The sequence below is a fragment of the Sceloporus undulatus genome, chromosome 2, assembly GCF_019175285.1.
Source record: "Sceloporus undulatus isolate JIND9_A2432 ecotype Alabama chromosome 2, SceUnd_v1.1, whole genome shotgun sequence".
Lineage (NCBI taxonomy): Eukaryota > Metazoa > Chordata > Lepidosauria > Squamata > Phrynosomatidae > Sceloporus > Sceloporus undulatus.
The window spans coordinates 25,138,914-25,158,039 of record NC_056523.1 but is presented as its reverse complement, the minus strand read 5'-3'; the positions used below and the strand labels follow the sequence as shown (position 1 = coordinate 25,158,039).

The 19,126-nt window shown below is 41.0% G+C and overlaps 1 protein-coding gene across 1 annotated transcript in view; it reads left to right on the top strand.

Moving 5' to 3' along the window:
• The window catches only part of LOC121920729 (peroxisomal acyl-coenzyme A oxidase 2-like), a 30,377-nt gene extending 15,331 nt beyond the window's left edge, over positions 1 to 15,046 (top strand). The window contains exons 9-15 of the mRNA XM_042447889.1: positions 79 to 241; positions 1,421 to 1,611; positions 2,805 to 2,966; positions 4,297 to 4,402; positions 5,325 to 5,542; positions 10,561 to 10,693; positions 13,535 to 15,046. Of these exons, the coding sequence (XP_042303823.1) occupies positions 79 to 241; positions 1,421 to 1,611; positions 2,805 to 2,966; positions 4,297 to 4,402; positions 5,325 to 5,542; positions 10,561 to 10,693; positions 13,535 to 13,597 (1,036 nt within the window). The 3' untranslated portion in view covers positions 13,598 to 15,046. The remainder of the gene's footprint in view (positions 1 to 78; positions 242 to 1,420; positions 1,612 to 2,804; positions 2,967 to 4,296; positions 4,403 to 5,324; positions 5,543 to 10,560; positions 10,694 to 13,534) is intronic.
• The last annotated feature ends 4,080 nt before the right edge of the window (positions 15,047 to 19,126 follow it).

The window sequence follows — 19,126 nt, the reverse complement described above, 5'->3', positions numbered from 1 at the left end:
GAAAATGCTGCAGAAGCCCTTGCTATTGGCATTGGCAAATCATTTTCCTTTATAACCAATAACATTCTCTTCCTTCAGCGACCCAGAAGCAAAGATTCTTGACTATCAAACTCAGCAACAGAAGCTTCTGCCGCAGCTGGCAACTGCCTATGCCTTTCATTTTGCTTGCCAATATATGACCAAAATCTTCGAGAGGGCCTACACAGAAACTAAAGAAGGAAAATTTGACTTGCTTCCAGAGGTAATGTGAAGAGATAAACAAGAGTGGTCAGTCATTCCAGCTGGGCAGGGGTGCAATTCATCACTTATAATATAATCTTATAAATATCTTCTCTAAGTTTCATTGAGTACAGTGGAGCTCAGTCTCAGAGTAATATGAAGTGGATTTTAGCCTATTTATGAACTTGCCTTAGAATCACAACATATAATGCCTGGCCCCAGCAGTCCAAAATTGGTGAACTTTAGGGAGGAATGTACAGTTAACTTTGTCTATATTTGAATGATCTGTCGAGCAATCAAACATCTTTTCACAACTGTGGTTTAGAAATATTTAGTTTGCCCTTCGTATATGTAGGGGTTCCTGTACAGACACACACAGACACTCCGTAGATGCCAAATACTGCAGGACCACGAGTCCCATTATAGTAAATGGCGGCAGCTGTATGCACACGCTGTCACTAACAATGGATGCTCCAATCCGCGGATGGCAAGCCCATCAACATGCAAGGCCAACTTTAGTCAGATGTTGGCTTATTTTGAAACTTCAGCCCACAAGGTTTCAAGTACTGGACATTGTCCAGTTAATGTTGCATGCTTTTAAGTATTGTTAATGTCTTGCATAGATATTCTTGGCTGATAAAAATGATGTTTAGCTTTTTATAAGAAGAGAGGAGTCTTATTGATTTCAGTGCAAGAGAGAGAGAGAGAAAGAATTAAGTATGTATTTGACATTTTCCCATAAGAATCAATAGGACTTGGTCTAGCTGTCATTAAGAGCTTTGTTGGATTCTAAAGAAATTCATTTTATTTAATCATGTAACCTATGTCCAAATCTCAGAGTAGGTGATATTAATTTAGGCATTAAAAGATGACTCACAAAAACAAGACTCATAATAGGATAGTAGGAAATAATACAAGGCAACATAAATGTAACTTTCTTTGACACAGAGAAACTAGATCAGTTGGAGACCATTGTGAGTTGTTGTTGTTATTATTATTATTAAGCTTTATTTATATAGCGCTGTAAATTTACACAGCACTGTACATAAAATCATTTAATTAGACGGTTCCCTGCCTTCATGCTTACAATCTAAGAAGACAAAAAGAAGAGTTCTTTTTAAAAGTATCTCCAGTGCTTTGCTTTGCTCATAGAAATACTGCAACATCCTTACTTAGCACTGGTCTGTCTGCTTATTTGCAGCTTCATGCCCTTGCATCAGGCATTAAAGTGATAGCTACAGAGTACAGCTCATCCGGTGTGGAGGTGTGTCGGAAGGCCTGTGGAGGGCACGGATACTCTCTTCTCAGTGGTCTACCTTCCCTGTACACTAGACTGGTTGCCTCTTGCACTTATGAGGGTGAAAACACTGTTCTCCTTTTGCAGACTGCCAGGTAACCTCAACAAAAGTATATTCTAATCTGGACTCTGGGGTTTTGCTGGTGCCATTTCATGAAATTTCCCAGACCTTGGAAAAGTAATTTTTGGACTGCAGAACCCAGAATCCTACCAGTCAGCATAGCCATAAGTCTAAACATAACATTTGAGTACAATACATTCAGAACCTCTTCTCAGATTTGGGATTTGTTACAGAAGTTTGTTTTTTTTTAAATCAAGATATATGCTTCTACCTGAAACTAGCAGACAAACATCTTTCTTCCAACTCCTTCATATTGATTATCAAGTGGAGAGCTTAAGCAGGGGTAGCACTTAAAGAAAGGACTAAGAAAAGATACTAGTGTGCCAAAAGGTGTCTGGGAGATATGCAGGGAGAAAGCACAATATATATTCTTCCAGTAACAATGGAACTCTTTTTTTGTCCTGATAATAAATTTTCTGGAGAAGAAGAATGAGAAATGGCCTATGTTGAAAACCCAATTTAGAATTGCTGAAGATTCTGCATTACAATCTGTACACAATAGCAGAGATTCTAGATCATCTACTTAGTTATGTAACTACCTTAGCAAAGTAGCATCTCCCAGTCCAATCCCCCCTAATCCTGATTTACCAGGCAGCAACCACTGTGTGTGACAGAAGTCTGTTCTGTGAATTAGGAGACTGATGTTTCCAACCATCCTGCTACGTTAGCTACAGTGAGACAATCAGAAGCAGGATCTCTTTGCAGTTCCTCTTCACACTAGAGATCACTCATGGAAAGGGGTGGGAACATCAATCTGCTGCATCCCAATTGATGAGGGAACAGTCCCCTATCACTCACAGCAGATGCTGCCCAGTAAGTTAAGACTGGTAGACTTTTACGATTCCTATATTTTCCCTACAATGTTGAATATATAAAGATTGTTAATACAAATGAGTTATGGATGCATAACTCAAGGTTGTTCATTCGTAACTGAGATTGGGAACTTGAAACCATATTCATAACCAGGGAACTACTTAAATATTTATTTATCTTCCCAACTGCCAGTTAATTTTTCAGTTTTCTAGTAGCCTGTATCATGAGCATACATAAGATTTTTCTTGCTTGCATTCAGCTGTTATTGTTTTTTAAATTGTCTTTGAACTTGAAAAACAAAGGTTTAGAGAAGTGTTTTAGGCTTGTCTCAATTTTCACTTTCTTTGTCATTAGGTTTCTGATAAAATGCTTTGCAATGGCAAAAGATGGCCAGCCTGTCCCCATGTCAGTTGCCTACTTATCGTCCAAAAACTTTGGGAAATGCCAAGCCCAAGAAAAGAGAGATTTCCAAAATCCTGATGTTTACATTGACGCTTACCGGCAAAGAGCCTTCAGGTTGGCATAAAGACATTGGAACCCAATATTTTATTTATATGTATCCTTGGATTAACAGCATGCCCATCCTAAAGACTGGAGATAAGTAACAGAGGGGTTTTCCAGACCGGCACTTTGTGCCGGCCTGGATACATGCTAGGGTTGCCCAAGGGCGGCGCCACTGTATGCCCCACAACCCTAGCATGTTGCGGCGGCATGATAATGGTGGTGCCCTGTATACATGGGCACCGCCATTATGATGTCATGGCTGCACCGCAGCCAAACAGCACAGCACAGGTGTGATGTCCCAGCAACGCTGCAGGGCACTTGGGGCACCCTTTCAGTGTCGCGAGAAGGAGCTCAGAAACGGAGCTCCTTTTTGCCGCACGCATTGCTGGCACAGCCTTTACACGGCCACACCAGCAATGCAGAAGAGAAAGGGGCCAAGCAGCCTCTTTCTCCCTTTCCCCGCAGCTGTCAGGGTATCCTTGGGGCATGAAGCCCCAAGGAAACCCCTTTCCAGGCTGCAGGGAAGCGGCATTTTGCCACTTCCTTAAGGCCTGGAGAAGCGGCAGATTGGGGCCTCTGGGGCTGCCATTGCGCATGCGCAGGCCCCAATCCAGAGGGGAAAGGGGCTGGTGCAGGCTCCCTCAAAGGGGTGGTCTGTATCCCGCCAATATATCAAACATAATGTAATTGTCGCAGACAGACCTTAAGACAGGATAATGAACTTTTTGGTGTGGAGGCCAAACTCTAGTTTGGTACTCTGTACCTTAGTGTTCTTCCCCACACAGGTAGTCTTTTTCTCCTTTCATCCACACAGAATTCTAAGTGTTCCTTTTCTCTTTTCCCATGCCATACTCTTTTTCTTTTATTCTTCCCTCTCTTATCCCTGCCCTGGTACAAAGCCTCCTACTTGTCAGGGGAAGAAAATCCTTTTTGTAGTCTTGTTGTTGTTGTTTGAAAGAACTTGGATGCACTGCAGAGCAGAGGTGCAGTTGCACTTGGCAAGTTATTGTCCCTAGGTTGCTTCCAAACAGGAAAATGCCAAAGTAACTCCAGCTTTCTGTACCCTTGCTAGGAGAGTCTGCCACCTAGTGACTGGAGATGGCCACATTAAAATTAATAAAGTTTGTGTAAGTGTACATGTGTTTTAAAAATCACTGAGATGTATGCTTTTATGATCCCATTAGTATATAAGCCAAGGTTCAGGTTTTCATGGTTTTCAAGCTAGTCCTGCGATAGTCAGCCATTCTCTTTTGTTAGTATAGCTATCTATACAAAGATAAAGAAGACTGAGTACAAGTATTTGCACAATATTTTGACATCCGTTTATATCTCTGCTTGCCAGGATGTTACGGAGTGCAGCGATCAAACTCCAGAGTTTGATTCAGTTAGGAACCACACAACATGAAGCATGGAACAGGTGTTCTGTCCAGCTGGCACAGGCTGCTATGGTTGGTAATCATTTGGTAACCATTTTGCCTCTTCAGCCTCTTCTGTCATGGAGATTGCCACTTAAGTTATGCTCAAATAACAAAGCCAAGGAAATTCAAGTCATACTGTATTTAGTGCCCATTTTTAAAAACCAGTCTTGTATTTTTTAAAAAAAAACCAGTTGGGAAGCAAGATATTGAGATTTGCTTTTGATGTAAGCAGTCCCTTTGAATTAGGCATAATGTGATCCTCCACATGTGGTTGTACCTCAACTCTCATCAGGCCTAGACAGCATAGACAATAGTAAGGAATGCTGGAAATTATAGCCAAAAACTGGTAACTAAACAGATCTTCCAGTGATTACGTTAAAAGGCAACCTATTATTACAATTACAATTATTACAATACTATCCAAAATCAATAAAACAGTGATACCTTTATGGGACCAACCAAAATGCATAAAATACACGTTACAAGCTTTCAAAGCTCCACTGGCTTCTTCATTAGGCAAAGCTGTTAAAAATCATACAGGAGGAGAATAAATTAAGATGATGTTAGTCCCAAGCCTGCAATTTGTCAAAATGTGGCTGTGCTCAGTTCAGGTGGTTTTGGAGGGGCAGGCAGGCAGGCCTCTCCTCCTTCTGGCCCTGTGGGACGTAAAGAAGGCCTTTTCTCACTGAGGCCAAAACACATTGGGCCTTTTAAAAAAAATACTGAATAAACAGTTGACCATCTCAGAGTACTTATGCTACCCAGTGAGTACATAGTTGTTTCTGATGTTGAAATGAAATCCCCATAATTCAAGAATGGCACGCACCTCCTACTTGCTTCAGCATGCCTTCTGTACACCACTTTGAATGTGTATAAAGGGCTAATGATCATTCTTCATGGAGGTGTCCTGTGTGGGCTATGCACCTGATTCCTGATTTATTTATTTTTTCAGGCTCACAGTCATTACATTGTGGTGGAACAGTTTGTCAAAGCACTGCAGTGGTATGAAGAAGAGTTAGCAATACACAGGATCCTCAAACGTCTCTGTGACCTCTTTGCACTACATGGGATGTACTTGAATATGGGAGATTTCATGCAGGATGGCTACCTTTCCACCGAGCAAACTGCCATGGTGACTGAATCCTACCTGGAACTCCTGCCTGTCATTCGGTGAGGGGATTCCCCTGCCCCAAAAAGGGTTTAATTAATTTTGTTTCATGTTTCTGTCATACTGTCATTCATATCACCATCTACCAAACTGTGTGTCATTAGGACTGGTGAAGTGAGAGGCTTATACATTTCAGGGATGGCTGTAGGAGGCATAGCTGGCTATTGCCTTTTCTTCATAAAGCTACTTCACACCTCCTTTTTGCTAGAGTTGGAACCATAAAGTACCAGAGTCTAGCAATAGCAATATTCCCCCTGTCTCATTTGCACTGTTTTATCTTTTGCCCTAAAGATGAATACGGAAGAGGAGTGGCATTTTCTCTTTGTATGCTCAGTTTCTTGGCAGTGCTTTCTGCTTCACAAATTTCTCTAGCACTCCAGCTGAAGAGTTCACTAAATGATCAGCTCCAGAGCTGAGCATCATGAAGTGGCTCTCCAGCTGTATTGTGCCAGAGGGTCTGATTCACTTAGGATCCTAGCTAAGCCCAGTTCATAAATTTGCTGAAATAACACAAAGTCACTGATGCTTCAAAACCTCAACCTCCTTGATGGCCAAGTGATAAATGTGATGCATTCCAGGGGGGAAAGTCATGTGCAATGGCCTTACAGCTGTTGCTGGAGTGCTGCCATACCTCCCATCAGCCCTGCTTGTTGGCTATGCTGGCTAAGGCTGCTGGGAGCTGCAGTCTAACAACCTCTGGAGGATCATATATTGCTTGCCCTTGCTGTAACTCCAACTGAAGTGACTATCTAAGACAGGGAGCCACCTCATACCTTGTTAGATTATTTGCTTATCAAGCTCAGCATTGTTTCCTCCAACTTGGAGTAACACTTTAAAGTCTCAGGGAGAAATCAACCTGTGTTATTTACTAGTTGAATTTCCTATAATGAGCTCAGAATGGAATACATTTATTTATTTTTTATTTACGTTATTTATACCCCGCCCTTCAGCCCTAATGGCTCTCAGAGTGGCTTACAATTATTATTTTTAATAAGACGGTTCCTCATGTCTCTTTATTCCTGCTTTATCCTCAAGACAACCTAGTGAGGGAGATCAGGCTGACAGAGGGTGAATGAGTAAAGCTAATTTAGTAACTTCCATAGCCAGGGGCGATGTGGCTTACGCGATTCCCTAAGGTGTTGTATTATTGATCTGTAGTCCCTCTCAAAGCACAACCACTTCATGCAAGCATTTTATACAGGAGAGCACAATCATTTCAACCTTCATGTAAGAGGACAAAGGGTCCTGTTGTGATCAGAGTGTGGGTTTGGCCCATGAGAAATCACCTAATAATTGTAAGCTGCTCTGAGAGCCTTTAGGGCTGAATGGCAGGATATAAATACCGTAAATAAATAAATAAGTCACATTGCCCCTAGCTATGGAAGTTACCAAGTTGCCTTGACTCATTAACCTTCTGTTAATGTGCCACAGCACAGAATTTCTGGCCATGGTCCTCTCCCCTTCTCATCTTGTTTTCACAACACCACCATGATGTAGGTTAGGTTGAGAGAAAGTGACAGCACAGTGAAATTCAAGGCTGAGTGAGGACTAGAATCTGAATCCTTGTTTAACACAGTAGCTATTATTCCACCTGATTTTCAAGATACCTGTACTTGATATCTGAATGTTGAATTTCAAGGCTTTCTGGCAAGAGATCTAAGAGAGATCTCATTTGAGATGTTGAAGAACCCCTGCCTGTCAGAATAGAAAACATCAGCCTGAATGAACCAATGGACTGGCTCAGTATAAATCAGCTTAATATGTTCCTGCAGGCTTTTATCTTTCAAAGCCCCTGTTTACATTTCAAAGGAAGAATGACACCTTCACCTCTTTTGTTACTTCCATGCTTAGATGACGTATCTCATTGTGCCTAAAGATCTTGGCTATTTTTAATAAAAGCAAGCATTCAATAAGGTTTTTTTTAATCCTGGCTCTGATATTGTGGAAAAGCATGGAAGCTACAACCTGTCCTTTTAATGACGGAAATGGATACATCAGCACTGAGTGATGTTAATTCAAAATCGGTTGCGTGAGCTTTTTAAATAAGCCAGAAATATTAACTTCAAAGCTTTATCAGATCATTTCAATAAGTGGAATGAGTATGGTGTTGTGACAGCATTAAAAGATAGAACTATTGTTTGAATGCCATTTAAAATATAATCTGCAGCATTTTCATTGTTGTATTCAAAATGAATGGGGCATGCAATATTTACAGGGTAAAGGATAAAGCTTTTTTTTAGAACCAATGTCAGCCTTTTTGGAAATGACAATAAACTAAAATAATCTAATGGGTAATGAAACCAAAAACAGCTTGGGTTCAAATGTGTTTCAGCATTTACTTGTCTTCATTAAACTGACTTTCTAGCCCAGGGGTAGGCAATCTTTTTGAGCCAGGGGCCAGGTTGCTGTCCCTCAGACAACTTTGGGGCCGAAGCTAAAAAATAAATAATTAAATATATTTTTTAACAAATTAAATATATAAATAAACCAGGACAAATGTAGGACAAAATTTTCAAATGGAAGACACTTTTTTAAAAAAAAAAATGGAGGACACGCGAAAAAAAATTGCTGATTTTTTAAAAAATGTTAATATAAATGCATGTTTCTGGGGCTTCTATAGACAGTTGCCCCCCAAAGGCCCCAGCGGCAATCGGCGGCAGGACCGGGCTGGGGCCGATCCCAAGGCCTCGCCGGGCCACATCCAGCCCGCGGGCCGCAGGTTGCCTACCCCTCTTCTAGCCCATAAGGCTTCAAGGATGGACTGGAGAGATTTTGTACACAGTATGCAGTGAAGTCTCAGGGAGTTACTGAGCAGGATTTTTTTCAGAGACCTGATCTGAGTGAGGGTCCAATACTCTAACAAGCTCCTTATCACTGCCTCCTTTTTAACAGAACCAAAATAATAATTTACACAGAATGTATGTTAAATGTGTGTTTATTTATACAAGCTGCAAAACATGGAGTCTTTTTAATGCAGAATTTGGACTGCCTTATTGGACAGTTTTGATATGTTTTTCTTTGCTAAGGCTATGAGCACCAAGAGAAGTCATCCACACAGTTATACTTATGGTTTATCATTTCACCAAAGCTTGGACTGAACTGGTGTTGAACGACTAAAACTGAAGCCACTAGATAATTGTATTCTTCGTCACTCCCATGGTAGCAAGCTCTAAAGCAATTGTGTAATGTTATAAGGGAGGAATGTTGGTGCCTGGGATCCAATTGTTGCTGTCCCTTCTTTCTCTCATCCACACATTCCTTTGGTGAAAGTATAATAAACCAGTAGAGATGCAGCATGGGGTGACTATAGACAGGGTCTTTTCAATGTTATGAGCAAGATACCTTGTTTGGAGGTTTATATTTTATTATTTATTTATTTGCTACTGGCTTTCCAACAATAAGCAAATACTTATGGCCAGAATCCTATTGGAAAGTTGGAAAGTTATGAATGTGTTACCACCAAAGTTACGTGGCTGTGCAGGAACTACTGCCCACTGGGAAGCAGCCACTGTGATAGGTGAGGGTTCATTCTGCTATCACTCAGGACATGACATTTCTACTTGCTCCTGTGAATGATCAGCATGGGGAGAGACCAGTCAGATATTTCCCAAGCAATAGAGCCATGGACCTCCATTGATGGCAGTGTCTGCTTTCTGGTAAGTGGACACTAGGAGACATTCATGGTCCCTATATATCCCCTCAATTAAGGGATACAGAAGGCTTGTGACTACCAAACAGTTATGAATTCATAGCTCTAGGTCATGCACTGTAACTCCCCAACAGGATTCTTACTTTAGATTTTTTTTTATTTTAGAACCTTTAGGTTCCAAAAGGCCTTAGAACTGTTTCACAATACAGTAGTGTGGTTTTACTGTGGCCTAAATCTATTTCTCCCACCATGGCACTACCTTTCTGCGGTGATGGGTGTGTGCTCCTGTGCAGCAAGAGGCTCCCATGCAGACAAAGTGATGCTCAAAATTTTACAACAAAAACTTTACAATATATGGAGCAAGAAATTCCAGATGTCCAAACAGAGGTCAGGAAAGGAAGAGGCACCAGGGATAATACTGCAAACATAGGTTAGATAAAAGAGTGCACCAAAGAATTTCAGAAAATAACCAGCCTGTGCTTTACAGGTTATAGCAAATGATTGTGTAGATCACAAAAATCTATGGCTCATTCTTAAAGAAATGAGTGAGCCACAACATTTGACTGTCTTGATATGTAACCTGTACTTGGGACAAGAGGCTGCCATCAGGAGAGAATACGAAGAAGCAAAATGGTTTCCAATTGGCAAAGGGGTCCTGCAAGGCTGCATTTTATCATCCTCTCTGTTTAATTTGTATGCTGAATAATATATCATACGTAAAGCAGAATTAGTCTGAGAGGAAGGAGGCATGAAAATTGGAGGAAGGAACATCAACAGTTAAGCTATACAGATGACACCATACTACTAACAAAAATAAATAAAGAATATAGTACAATTATTGAAGAAAGTCAAGGAAGAAAGTGCAAAATATCTTAAAGGCACCAGATCCTGTCTGATCTTGGAAGCAAAACAGGGTCAGCCTTGACTAGCACCTGAATGGGGACTGCCAATGAATACTAAATGCTGCAGGCTACATTTCAGAGAAAAGATCTGACAAATCTGCTTCTAAGCATTCCTTGCCTAAGAAAACTATGAAATTGATGGGGTCGCCATAAGTTGACAGGTGACTTGAAGGCACACAAACAAACACACACACACACACACAGTGATCTCTGCCCAATGGGATCTGTGTTTTCCTACAATGCATCTTTCTCCACCAGCAGATTTTTTTCCATCCCTGGATGTGGGTACACACTGGCTATTGCTGGCTATAAACTGTTCAGGAGCCTTAATTTTCTAATCATTGCTGTCTGTGCGTTCTTTTATTGTAATGCAATTTTAGGCTACTTAATTTGGATTTTATGGGTTGTAGTTTGCTCTCAGGAAAGAAAAGGTGACTCATAAAACAAAACACTTCCCTTATTTTTACAGGAAAGATGCTGTGCCATTAGTGGATGCATTTGACTTCTCTGATGCAAGTTTAAATTCAGCCCTTGGAAGCTACGATGGTCGTGTCTATGAGCGCCTTTATGAGTGGGCCAAGAAGTCCCCAACTAATCAACAGGTAAGTACATTGCACACAACAGGTGGCTAGCACAAGACTTGGAACACTAATTTTTTGAACTACAACTTCCAGTATCCCCCAGCCAGCATAGCCAACATCATCTCCTATTTCTCTCGGTGACTGCTGGCCGGGATATTCTGGGAGTTGCAGTCCAAAAATAACTTTTTCAAAATTCTAGACAGGTACCTTGCCTCTTCATTTCCAAAACAATGTTAAAAGGAATCAGCCACTAGCATAAAAGAACATGTTGTACAAGTCTACACAGCCCCAGACGTGATGAATGGTAGACAGGAGGAGATTAACTGAAACCAAAACATGCAGAAACAGCAAGTCTGAGATGGTTCAGTGAAGACTCTTGGCAGGTTCAGGGTGGATTGTAATGGAGGATGATTTTCTGGGGAGGATTTAAGGAGGTGGAACTCATCAGAGAGTCAGATAAAGATGGCCATTCAGATGTGGCATAACATCTGCAAAAAAGCTGCTGTGGGCAAAAAGGCAAATACAAAACAGCTGTGCACAGGCTGAGGGGGAAATAGGGGGATGGAAGTGGAGAGTACATGCAGCCTTAAGTGAGTTCTACTCTTGAATGGAGGGCTATATTGTCACAAATTTTTCATGTGGAGCCCTAATCTGGATTGATAGACCCTACCATGCAAATTAAGGGGAATTTCACTTCTTGTTTGCCACTCCTGTCTTGATCCTGTTTGGGTCTCTTATGCTCATTGTTGAGGAGCATTGACTTTTAGATAAGACCAGTTATTAGTCTTCATGGCTAGAGGGATAGTGATGAAAGTGTATGAGGGCCATACGATGATCTCTAAAATCAGTAATCATGGGAGCTTCCTGGGATTCCCAACAGGCAACAGCATGAGCTTAATTTCTCAGTACTGTTCCTTGTCTTTCCCCCACAATTGGTCCAAATCCAGTGGTTGAAATATTTTCATAGGGACATAACTTGGCCAAAGTGGGATTTTCAGATTTCATTAAGCTCCTTCTTGTCTTTGTATACCCTCCCCCTCTGCTCTATAATATGAGCAAAGAGAATAAATTATTCAGAATAATTTATCTACCCGTCTGCTTAATTTGCATGTCTGCACATCAGCAGGTCCAGCTTTTCTTTCTCCAGTTTGCCTTACCCCGAGATAGAAATCAATGCATGGAGAGACAGAGAAAAGAGAGAGATTATGTCTTTATATCTGTTAGACATAGTGAATATATATTACAAGGCATGTTTTGCTCAGAACAAGATGATATCGCCCAGAGCCTAGCAGTACATTATTGGAGGTGAGACCTAGCTGGATAGAAGGGAAGCAAGAATGTCGTAGGATTCCAACTCATCTTGAAGGAGCATATAGCCTTCCAGATGCTCTTCTAGGACTATAATTTCCATTATCTGTTACTGATGGCTGTGGGAGTTGCAGTCCATGGTTCACCTCAGTCCAGTCCAAAGGAGCTCAGTTTTGATAAGGTTTTTATCAGTGTCAAAATTTGGCAATACCTGAAGTGAGACAGGAGTGTCACTAGGGGGTGTGGGGAGTATGGACCACACCATATGACAATGTAAGGGCGAGAGACACCACTGCTCCCCAAACATCTATCTTTTGCAGAAATGGGCTGTGGCTTTCACCTGCATCACTTTAAAATGCTGAAGAGATGGAGTGAGTGGGGTGAGGTTCAATGGGAGGAGAAAGGAGGGAAGCCCAAGGTTTTTTAAAATTAAATTTTAATTTATTAAAAAAGAATTTTTGAATTCCTCACCTCTTACCAAATTTTCATTTAAACCACATGAAACTCTGTACTTGTAAATACGTTTAGGCTATGGATATGATACTGAAATTTAAAGATATATAATTTTAATTGTGCTAGTTGTTTATGTCACAGCTATTGCCATTACATTCAGTAGTATACAGGGATTACAATTTATGAGTAACATTTGTACAAAAAACATTACAAAATGTTCTGTATGGTGTGATATAGGAGGAGGTCAGGGGAGCAGGTGACAGCATGAGTTACCGCACTGGGTGACACCAACCCTAGTGATGCCACTGAGGGACAGCACCTTTGAGTGGAAAGGCCCTGATGCAGGAATGCTGCAGGAGACTATGCTTGTGCCTGCAGGTCTCCCTTCTTTCCAATCAGAACTACTGTGTGTTTGCATGAGTTTTGGGGATGAATCTGTAATCTTCATGCCCTTATCTAACACAAAATCTGTGCCATTTGGGCGGGCTACTTCTTAGGTGATGTGCATGAGTCACAACCAAGGGCTGGGGGCTTCTTTAGACCCAAATGGGACAAAAGGACCAAATACACCATCTTATTTTAGTTTACAGGCCCTTCATCTTAGGGCCTAAGCTAAGACTTAGGACAGACATTTTAACATTATAGAATGGAGGAGAAAAAACATACAAAAGTTAGAAAACCCTCAAACAGAGATGTCCTGGAGAAGGGAGGGTGGCCATCTGAGGAACTCTGGGAGGGCCAGAATTAAACCTGTGGAGAGCCAGAGGTTCTCCACCCATGTTAGAGGAGCACTGCACAAACACACTGCTTGCTATGCAGTTCTCCACCCCTTTTTTTCTTTCCATGATGCCCTTTGGCCCATGTGGCAGGGAAGATCCACCACCTACCCACCCCATTCAGTTGCAGATCATATTTTCCAGATGATTAAAAGCCAGTGGGTTCCATCTTTACGATGTTGAGGTAGACACTGAAGGGGAAGCTGTGAATTAGAGAACAAATTGTGAAGCCATATGAAAAAGAAGACGGTGTTGCATTTTCTATTTTTGCCATCTGACCATCTACTGATGATCTCAGTGTGTTTCCTTTTCTGTCTTCCAACAGAAGAACCAGGTCTTTGAAACCTATTTGAAGCCACTTTTCCAAAATGCCCTCTCAAAGTTATGAAAGATAGGAATGGAACACAGACACCTCCTTTTACTGCTGCCCTCAGAGCAATACTGAATCTTTTCAACAATTTGTTGTTTTGTTGTTGTGTGCCTTCAAATTGTTTCCGGCTTATGGCAACCCTAAGGGGAACCTGTCACGGGGTTTTCTTGGCAAGATTTTGTTCAGAGGTTTGCTGTTACCTTCCCCTGAGGCTGAAATCATGTGAATTGCCCAAGGTCAGTCAGTGGATTTCATGACCAAGTGGGAACAATACAACTAATAAAATATAATACATTGCTTTGATTGTCCTGTCATAGTGTTGAGGTGTTCTGGCAAGCAGAAAAATTAAGCTGATTTATGGGAAGGAACCATTGTAACTTCTCCCAACTTACTGGATATTATGTTCTGTTACCATTCACATCCAAAATTGCTAATAGTCTGTGGGTTGCCTAATCCCCTGGAATTGCCATTATGGGGTCTCATCCACCAGATCTGGCACTATGGCCACAGTAATGCATGATGCCTTATGGAAGGAGTGGGGAACCTGTAACTCCCTTCCCATCACCCAGCACTGGTCATATTGAGTGGTGCTGATGGGAACTAGAATACAACATTAGGACAGCAAGCTTTCCACTGCTTTCCTGGAATGATAGCACAAGGCCTAAACTCAGTTGTTAATCCCAGCTAGAAAAGATATTTTTAATCAATGGAATTTACTAAGTGTTACCATTGAGGATTGGATTTATAATAGGTTTGTTCATGTTGGGACCAGCAGTTAAACTTTGGCTTGGCGTGGGACTCATCTAGCCTTTCAGATTATATTGGACTAGAGTTCCCAGCAGGCCCAGGCAGCAGCTAGTGGGAGTGGCAATCCAAAATAGCTGAAGGACCACAAGTTTCTCACTGCTGATTTAGGCCATTGTTTTTAATTAAATATTGCTACTGTTAGCTGCCTTAAGTCCATGTTTGGCAGAAATGCAGAATACATATTGAATAAATAAATCCACTGGTTTACTCAGGCTGATACTAGCTCCCAGCCTAACCTACCTCATCAATTTTTTGCTACGAAAAAGTGCCATTATGAAATAGGGACACTGTGTGTGTGTGTTTTAAAGTAATAAAGGAGGAAATCTAGCAGAAGGAATCTGAAGCAGGGAGAAGAATATCTTCACCAAGACTACCTGAGCTTGTCTAGGTTCGAGGAAAGACTTACATGTTTCATCTTAGCTGCTATGCTGCATCTGTGTACAGCATTGTATAAGGGAGCTCTGTGAATACCTAAAATGAATTTTATTGAAAAAACTATACACTGTCAAGTAAAATAGAAGCAATTTTTGTTCTACGACTTAAGGTGGAGGATATATTCAGGGCAAATACATCATTGTATTTTAATGTTGATTAATTTGTTTAATTATGCACCTCATCCATTAAACTATAACCTTGAAATAAAATTATGTTGTGCTATGATGTGTCCTTATTGTCCTTACTGAAACAACTTTTAAATGGATATTATTGCAAACATGAAAAATCAAGGATTTGTGGATTCAAAAGAACAGCTTTAGGATAGATCTGACCTATGGGTACAGGTCCCCAAAATCTCCTGTTGACTGGATTCAAAGGTATGAATAAAGTTTAAAAGTAATATTGGATGAAATTACTACATGCTTCAATGTGCTGTTAAAAATACATCTGGTTCTCAGTTAGTTTTTACAAGATTATTTTCTTTTCAGCCTGCATCCCACATTCTTGCATCTTTCATTTTGGAGTACAAGAAGAGACATCTCATTGAATTCAGTGAAGCTGGCTTCTGAGTAGACTTGTACTTGTTATTTTGATTAGCAGCAGGTCATACATACCCTGTGGGATCGAACTACTCTAAAGGCACCAGATACTGTCTCATCTTAGAAGCAGGATCAACCCTGGTTAGTATTTGGATGAGAGACTACCAATGAATACCAGATGGTGTAGGCTATATTTCAGAGGAAAGAAAACAACTCTTGAACCTTCCTTTCCTAGGGAAATCCTATGAAATTGATGGAGTCGCCATAAATTAGTAGCTGCCTGAAGGTATGAGATGGCTCTTCCTGTATTTGTGGCAAAGCAGCACACAAAGAACATATAGAAACATAAAGTAATGGTCTATATTGAGAAGTTGAAATGCATCATCCTAGGACCAGAGTGCACAATTAGATGTTTAGGAGAGGAGAGTGTGTTCGCAGCTTAGGGGTGCTTCTCGACTCGTCGCTTCAGATGAGAAATCAGGTGAATGCAACGGTCAAGAGTGCCTGTTATCAGCTCCGGCTCACACTTAAAGGTGTGATGCACATGGTGTAGTGGTTTGAGCCTTGAAGTATGGCTCCAGGGTTTGAATCTTGGCTCCACCAGGAAAACCCACTAGGTAACCTTGGGTAGGTCACACTCTCAGCCTCAGAGGCTGGCAATGGCAAACCCCCTCTGGAGAAACTTGCCAAAAAAACCCTGTGATGGGTTTGCCTTAGGGTCGCCATAAGTCAGAAATGACTTGAAAGCACAAGAACAAATATACAAAACAGGTAGACAAGGGGTCTGGCCAAATCTGACCAGTCCAGCTGTTCACATGCCAAAACACCCTGAGGGAACTCCAGGGCTTCCAGGGAACACTGGGCTTTCCCCTAACTTGGAGCAAAGTCAGGTTAAAGGCCAAAACCTGTGGTATCTCCCTGGAAGTAGCTGTAGGCTACAAGGACAATATAGACATGCTCTAACTGAAAACCTAGATTCAGACAAGGTATTGGTGGTGGCAGCATTAGTCCAGGGAAAAAGAGGACATCTGGTCACACTTCCTCATAGGAACCTTGAGGGCATTTAGATCAGGGAAATTATTATTAATAATAAATTATCATTTCGCTTATCCCCAGCCCTGCCACAATATAAGGACTTCCTCCCGTCTCCCTTGTGTGACACCAAGTGTGGGGACCATCTAAATGCCTTCAAGGTTCCTTATATTATTATTATTATTGTTGTTATTTCTTTTTACCTGCCTTTCCCCATGGATTGAGGTGGGAAACAACAACAATGAACAGATAAACTGCTGTTGGTGCTAACATTATTTAAAGCCTTTGCCCCTGGTGCTTGCAGTGAGCGCTATGAAAGGGTTCACATTAAAGGGTACACATTTTAACAGTCATCTTTGATCTGTACCTGGTTAAATTTTTGTAAGCTGCTCTGACTTCCAGTTTCAATGCTGAGTCTGGATACTCGGGTTTCAGTTGTGGCCAGGAATGTATCTGTACAATTAAATAGCGCAGCAGCAGTTCCCATTCCTGTAGATATCAGATCTGGCCACAACAACACATGCCTTGATAACATCCTATTTGCACTATTGTAATGCACTCTTATCTGGGGCTACCTTTGGATCAAAGTTTCCTGGCCAGACTGCTGACAGGGTCTAGTGGCAGAGAATATGCAGTATAACTTTGCTGCTAAAACAGCATCAGAGGTCCATTTGGGGGCACAATTCAAAAGGCTGGTCATAACCTGTAAAGCCCTGTACAGCTTCTAACCACACTATCTGAAAGACTGTATTTGTCCATATGAGCCTACCCAAACCTAAAGATCTTCAGGGGAGAGTATTCTTTTTCCCACCATCATTACAGGTATGGTTGCTCAGGACATGGGGAAGAGTGTCCTTGGTAAATGTTCCCATGCTGTAGCTGGCCTCCTCTGTGACTTCTTTTTTCCAGTTGGCAAAAACCTTTTTATTTAAAAAGAGCTTTAGTCTTTAACAGAGTGTGGCAGAAAAAAACTTTTAACAATGTGTTACTGCACCATGATCTTGTGTTTCATACAAAGTTATAGCGTTAGTCTGGATCAGTCGGCAAAGGGATCTTGTAGTATCTTTGAGATAATGTAACTGTAAGATTTCTTTAAGGATGGAATTGTAGTAACTCAGCATATGTATTTCTTTTCTTTCTTTTATTTTTTGAAAGTTCTGATATATTTAATAAAAATTATATTTTAAAAAAGAGAGACAAAGGGGCTGAACAGACCGGTGTTTAATGCCAGCCTTGGGGCACAGTGGGGGCATGGCAGCCACACAATGAATGCCCCAACTCCACCCTCAAGCTACTGTCACACCACCCAACCGATCACACAGCAGTCTGAGTTAACGGTGCTCTTTTGGCATGGCTTTCAGGTGACGCACACCAAAAGGAGTGCCAGAAAGTGTGGTGACAGTGGCAAAGGCACCCTTTTGCCAGCTCCAAAAGGAACTGCATTTTGTTGTTCTTTTTAGGGCCAGAAAAAGTCAGATAGAGGCCGCAGCGTGAGGCTGCCACGGCCCCGATCTGGTGAGGAAAGGGGCAGTGGGACATTGCTCCAAAGGGGCAGTCTGTTTAGCCCTTGACTCAAGCATCTGAGGAAGTAGACTCAAGTCTGCAAAAGCTTATGGTACCAATGTCTTTTTTCTCTCAGTCTCAAAGGTGCTACAAGATCCCTTTGCATACTTATGTTTTATAGGTACAGTATTTTAAATGAAATATTTTAAAAGGATTGTCGATTTAAATTTTTTAAATTGTGTACCATATATTGTTTTAATTGTGTTTTGTCTTAATCTTATACTGGAAGTTGCCCTGGGTTCAATATGGGGAAAGGGCATTCATTAAATAGGGATCTTGTAGCACCTTTGACTGAGAGAAAGAAAGAAAGAAAGATGGTAGCATTAGCTTTTGACGACTTGAGGCTACTTTCAAATTTGGCATTAATTAATTAATACTGCTGAATTTTAATTCAAACCATGTGCAGAGCAATGGCATACAACTAGAAACAGCTTCAATTTTCAGATGGTAGCTACATTACACTGGTCAAGCCACTTCCAACAGTGGACATACCTTGTCATTTACATGGTTTAATTTATTTCTCAAGCACTTCCCATTCTACTTTCATTAGCAACAATGAATCAGGCAAGAAAACCCAAAAAGCCATTTACCAGCACAAGCATTTTTTGTCTGCCAGTTTTTAATTAAACTTTTCAAAAATTAGGAAAGCTTTACAAGGCTCCACTGTTTGTTCATCAGGCAAAGGTGTTAAAAATCATACAGGAGAAAGAAAAAGAGATCTACATTTTCTCAAAATGTTGTTCCTGCTGTTCTCAGTTAAAATAGCACGGAGGGATATCCATACAGGTAGAAGCCATTCCTCCCTTTTGGCTGAACAAGATTTTTACTTGAATCCAATTTGAGTAAAATGTGGTATGAGAACTAAGGGCCAGAGTGAAAAATGCTTTTATGTCTGTAACTGGTCTCTGGGCTGGGCACTGGTCATCCTAAAGGAACTCTTTATATTCATATTCATTGCCTAGCCTGACTGCCATTTACAAACTAAGTTAGCAAAATCCGGTGGAGTTCAGTATAACCTTATAAATTCTGTTGGTTTGGAAATCCCAGCTAATGATTGTAAAATTAATGTTTTCCCTTTTTTCCTTTTGCACAGAAGCTGCTTTATTTTCTGTTACTCCTACGTTTCCTAGAACATTAAGTTTGAAAGAGTACACACAAAAGATTGCAGATC